Here is a 5268-nt window from a genome sequence, read left to right as displayed (position 1 = left end):
ACGTGGGACGCGCCAGTGTTGCTGTGGCAGCTCCTGCCCTCCTCCCCCAGACACGGGTTGGCAGGAGCTGGCAGCTCTTGGCTGCTGCTTTCTCCTGCCTAATCTCTGGTGACAGGGATGTCCAGGCAAGGTGGACACTGGGTAATTCAGGGCCTCTGTAGCTAATTTGAAATGCTTCTTGCTTTAGCTGCCTTCTCTCCAAAACCTGAAGGGGGAAGTGCTGGCGTTCTGCTTGCTCAGCCGACGCCAGGGATGTTTCCTCTTTCCCCAGCTGCTGTGTGAGAGGCTGCAGCCATGTCTGACTTCGTGGAGAGTGAAGCAGAGGAGTCGGAGGAGGAGTACAACCAGGATGGGGAGGTTGTACCCAGAGTGACCAAGAAGTTTGTAGAGGAAGATGAGGATGGTGAGTTTGCTGAATTGTCTGTGTTTGTTGCTGTTCTGTTCTGCATCCTGTGACTCTGCAGATGGAGCAATAACTGGGCTGTAATAGCAGGGCCATCTGTAGTCAATAATCTCAGCTGTTTGAATGCTTCCTTTCTTCCAAGTGCTCCAAGAGGTTTTTGTAATTGGCAATAAAATATATGCTACTTCACCCCCGTGGGACTTGCAGTCACACAGTTTGGTAGTAAATGGTAAAAGCTGAAGAATTGTTCCAGTGTGACCACTCCACCTGTTCCCTCTGCAGAGAGAGCACGAGACAAGAAGTGGGGATCTGGCAGGAGCAGCTGGCTGGGTTCCGTGTCAGTAAAAGTGTTCAGTTAAAACTCTGTGTGGATGGTGTGGAGGAAGATGCTGCTTGCACAGAGCCAGGTCTCAGTGGATAAGCAGTAAGTGTCTAACACGTGCTGCTCTCCATCCCAGATGAGGAAGAGGAGGAGCTGAACCTCGATGATCAGGATGAGCAGGGGAACCTGAAAGGATTCATTAATGACGATGACGATGAGGAAGAGGAGGAGGAAGCCAGTGACTCTGGAGACTCAGAGGATGATGTTGGGCACAAAAAGAGAAAGCGCAGTAAGTTTTGTGATGATTGTTACTAGTAGGTGTAATGCTGGCAGAGAGCATCCTCTGTCCTGGGTGTCTGCATGAGCTGGGTAAGCTGTGCCCTTTTGGGCTTAGTGCATTCCCAGATTAGTAAAGGGAGAGTGTAACTGATCTCTGCTCTCTTCTTCAGCTTTTGATGACCGCCTGGAGGATGATGACTTCGACCTCATTGAAGAAAACTTGGGCGTTAAAGTCAAAAGAGTGAGTTGTGTTCCCATGCTGCAGTTAATGGCGTGGTGTGTTTTAGCACAGAGGAGGGTGGGCTCCAGCCTGGCGTGAGCAGACAGTGCCTCCCATTAGCTCCTGCCCTCTGGGAAAGGGAGAGCTGAGAGCTTGAAGGAAGCAGGATCTCTCCTTGCCCAAGCAACTGGGACCTGGCTGCCTGGAGTTTGCAAAGCACTTTTTTCTGGTTCCCAAAGTCTGTTGTGCTCCTCCCTTTCCACCTCTTCAGGACAGTCTCATCTTCCATTCCTGTGTGGTGCTAACCTCAAGGTCAGCACAGGCTGTTACAGACTCTAAAGCTCTTTCTGTAACATTAGAGTCACGTCAGCCAGGCCAGCACTGGTGGTGACAGCACACAAGTGGCACAGGCACACCTCCTGAGGGGGTGGCTCTTCTGCCCTGTGTGCCTATGACGTGCTGGGCTCCATCCTGCTCCCTCTCAGGTGCCTGCAGAGGAAGTGCAGTGCTGAGCCAGGAATTGTGAGCACTAGCAGGACATTCTTCTTGCAGCAAAAATTCAGGCGTGTGCGAAAAATGTCTGATGATGAGGACGATGAAGCAGAAGATTATGGAAAGGAAGAGCATGAGAAGGAAGCCATTGCTGAAGAAATCTTTCAAGATGGTGAAGGCGAGGAAGGAGGGGAAGCTGTGGAAGCTCCTGTTGCTGCACAGGAAGAGGAGGAGGAGGAGGAGGAAGATGAATCTGGTGAGTGTGGGTGCTCAGTTACATCCAAAGTTTGTCCTAGGATTAAAGCACAGGAACAAAGTTCAGACTTTCTGTGAGCTAGCAGTGTCCAAAAGCTGTGACCTTGTCGTGGCAAAGCTCTTGTTGGTCTGATTAGTACAATTCTTAGAATTAAACATTTCTGAGTGACAGGTTTCGTTTGTCTGTCTGAACCACTTCGTGCAGGAGCACGTTTTGTGTGCTGAGGTCTTGAACACCTCCCCTAAGCTGCCTCAAAAATGAAAATGCTTCAGAGGAAGGCACGCAAGGCACTGTTTAGTACCTCATAGCACAGTGCATGCCTGCCCTACCCCTTCAGCATCAGCCTGTCACTGCTGCTATTACCATACCAAAAACGTTTCAAGAATTCTTTCCACTGTCCAAAGCAGCCAGGCCTTTCCTGACTGTATTTTCAGTGCACTGAGCTGCAACTAATTGCCAAATGGCTTTGCCTGTGTCTGGAAGTTTGTTCCAGCTTGTTACTGTGGTTCAGGCTCCTGGACTGTGTGAGATTGGTGTAGGAGATGCTGTGGGGAGCTGGGCAGCCTAAGTCTGTGGTGGAGGCTCACAGTTGCACTGGCTGAGCTTTGTCAGAGGTACCAGTTCTATATCCAAGTTCCCTGACCACTGAATTGCTTCTCAATGTCCAGACATTGATGACTTCATTGTGGATGATGATGGACAACCTCTGAAGAAGCCAAAATGGAGAAAGAAGCTTCCAGGATACACAGACGCGTAAGTATTGATTGGAAGTTGGCCTGGAGCCTTGAAAATACTGCTCAGCTCACTCGGTTCTTGCAACTGCAGAGTGATTCAGCTTGTGGTTGGATTCTGCTGGTCTTTTTCCCAGAAGAAACCTGGTAAATTTAGACATAGAGCTTTTAGTGTGTGATTTCTCAAATGTGTGACTCCTTCTTTTTTCCCCTGGATTTTTTTAAAGGGATACCAAAACCAGGCCCTTAAGAGAAATATTTGCAGTAAAGCTCAGTTTGTACCTGTCCATGATTTTTTAGCCTGGGTGGGAAACTGAAGCTTAGATTTGGGCACCCCTGGCCTTCTCTGTGTGGCTGTAAAGATGTTCTGTGAACCACACTGTGGGGCTGAACAACAGGGGTTTTTTTGTCTTCCAGTGCTTTGCAGGAAGCCCAGGAAATCTTTGGTGTGGACTTTGACTACGATGAATTTGAGAAGTACAACGAGTACGATGAGGAGATGGAGGAGGAGTATGAATATGAGGATGAGGAAACCGAAGGGGAGACCCGTGTGCGGCCCAAAAAGACGACCAAGAAGCGCGTCAGTCGCCGCAGCATCTTCGAGATGTACGAGCCCAGTGAGCTGGAGAGCAGCCACCTCACGGACCAGGACAACGAGATCCGCATGACAGACATGCCTGAGAGGTTCCAGGTGAGGGAAGGGACTGCAGCTCTGCAGGCAGAAAGCATTTTGGCTCCCAGGCCTGGGACATGCAGGCTGGCTGGATTTTGGAATCTCTTTTTCCTTCTTGGACGACCCTACCTGTCAAATGTACAGGCTAAAACTGCGCTCAGGCATACCAGTGACTTCGGAGCTGTTGGACCTCTCTGAGTCTGGGTTTAGCTTCAGTCACAGCTTCCCTGTGGCCACTGGGTGCCAGTGTTGCACTGCTGAAGTGCAGGGTTTGGGCTCTGCTGAGGTGGCTTTGTGCTGGATGATGGTAGGAATCCCTTGAGCTGGACATATGGAGAGCAGGATGCAGTGCCAGAGAAGGCTTGGGAAGGTTTCTAGCCTACCTGTGTGCCAGCCAACACATAACTGCTGTAACCCACTTCACTCAGAGTGATGGGACTTACACTGCTCTCCATACAAAGTGCTATTTGTGCTGTGAGGAATCCCTCTGGTGTCTCATATTTTTATCTTAATTTTACCCTGTATTCAGATTTTCACTGAATAATCCATCTCCCTTTAGTGTATTAGTGTATGTTAGTATAACTCTGTGCAGAGGTTTGTTGCCCTTCTCAGTTTTCCAAAGGACCTTTTTTCCCAATCCAGTCTGTGCCAAAGAAGGGAGGGAATGCTGTCTGTAATATCTTCTGGCTGTAGGTGGCCTGTTCGCACATTTGTCATCTTCATGGATGTCAGTGGTGATTAGAGCAGCACCTCTGAAAGAGAAGTGGCTGAGACTGAGTGCCCAGAGAGGCTTTGGAGCTGCTTTATGTTCTGTTACTCTGTGGCTGCAGCAAGAAAAGTGGTAGCAGGGCACGGATAGATTGGAACAGAGGATGTAACTGCAGAAAATTTGGGAGTCTGGCGGGAAGTGGAGATATCCTCCCTTGATTTTCACAGCAGACTTTGCACCATTGCAGGCCTTTCCACAAGCCTTTGACAGGATTGTAGCTGCCTTTATCTAGTGTAAAGCTGATGCAGTTTCCTGTGTGCTCAGAAGGTGCAGACATTGAAGTGATATCCTTGGTACCCCGTAGGTGGGGGGTCCCCAGAGGTAACCTGCAGCTCAAACCAATGATTTCCAGGCTTCTTGGAAACGTGGCAGTGCAAGCCCTGGTGCTGCACGTGCCTCTGCTCATGCTGTTGTCTCTTCCCAGCTGAGATCCATCCCGGTGAAGAGTGCTGAAGATGATGAGCTGGAGGAAGAAGCTGACTGGATTTACAGGAATGCATTTGCAACACCCACCATCTCCTTGCAGGTAAAGGACTGTGCTTGGGATTTGTTCCCAGGCACACTCCCTGCTGATAGGAATGTGGTGCCCAGTACCACCTTCATTTCTGGTTTTGAGCAGGTCATTTAACATGTGTGTCTTCCTTTTTGCATCCATGAAACAGGACAAAAAGGAACACAAAGAAGTTGAAAGAACCACAGTTTCTCAGCCTTAACTTGGGGCTGCTCTTTTAGGGGGTCAGCTCAGGAACAGAGTGAACACCATGTGTTTCTCCTTTTTAGGAGAGTTCTGACTACCTTGACCGTGGACAAGCCAGCAGCTTCAGCCGCAAGGGGCCCAGCACCATCCAGAAGATTAAAGAAGCCCTGAATTTCATGAGAAATCAGCATTTTGAGGTAATCTGCAACTTTTCTTCATTACCAAGGTCTGTCTCCTTATCCTGACAGGATTAGCAGGGCTGCTGGAAACATTTAGGGCACATAGAAAGGGCTGAGATCCCTGGTTGCCTCTCCTGTGACAAAATGATGCTCCTTCAGGAACTGCAACTCGTCCTATGTGAGCTGTGGCAATGCAGGTTTTTAAGGCCTGTTTGACAGAGCTGCTGTCATTGTCTTTCCCTAATTT

At 49.3% G+C, this 5268-nt stretch overlaps 1 protein-coding gene across 2 annotated transcripts in view; it reads left to right on the top strand.

The window, feature by feature from the left end:
• SUPT6H (SPT6 homolog, histone chaperone) overlaps positions 1-5268 on the top strand; it is a 26177-nt gene that overhangs the window by 4180 nt on the left and 16729 nt on the right. The window contains exons 2-9 of one of the 2 annotated variants that reach the window (XM_017743040.1): positions 272-403; positions 862-1014; positions 1175-1245; positions 1777-1972; positions 2641-2725; positions 3121-3394; positions 4570-4671; positions 4926-5039. In XM_017743040.1, the coding sequence (XP_017598529.1) occupies positions 295-403; positions 862-1014; positions 1175-1245; positions 1777-1972; positions 2641-2725; positions 3121-3394; positions 4570-4671; positions 4926-5039 (1104 nt within the window). In that variant the 5' untranslated portion in view covers positions 272-294. Of the gene's footprint in view, positions 1-210; positions 404-861; positions 1015-1174; positions 1246-1776; positions 1973-2640; positions 2726-3120; positions 3395-4569; positions 4672-4925; positions 5040-5268 lie in introns of those variants that run through there. The other variant, XM_017743039.1, reaches the window with a different exon arrangement.

This window comes from Corvus brachyrhynchos, unplaced genomic scaffold, assembly GCF_000691975.1.
Source record: "Corvus brachyrhynchos isolate BGI_N302 unplaced genomic scaffold, ASM69197v1 scaffold99, whole genome shotgun sequence".
Lineage (NCBI taxonomy): Eukaryota > Metazoa > Chordata > Aves > Passeriformes > Corvidae > Corvus > Corvus brachyrhynchos.
This window is presented reverse-complemented; position numbering and strand designations above follow the sequence as displayed.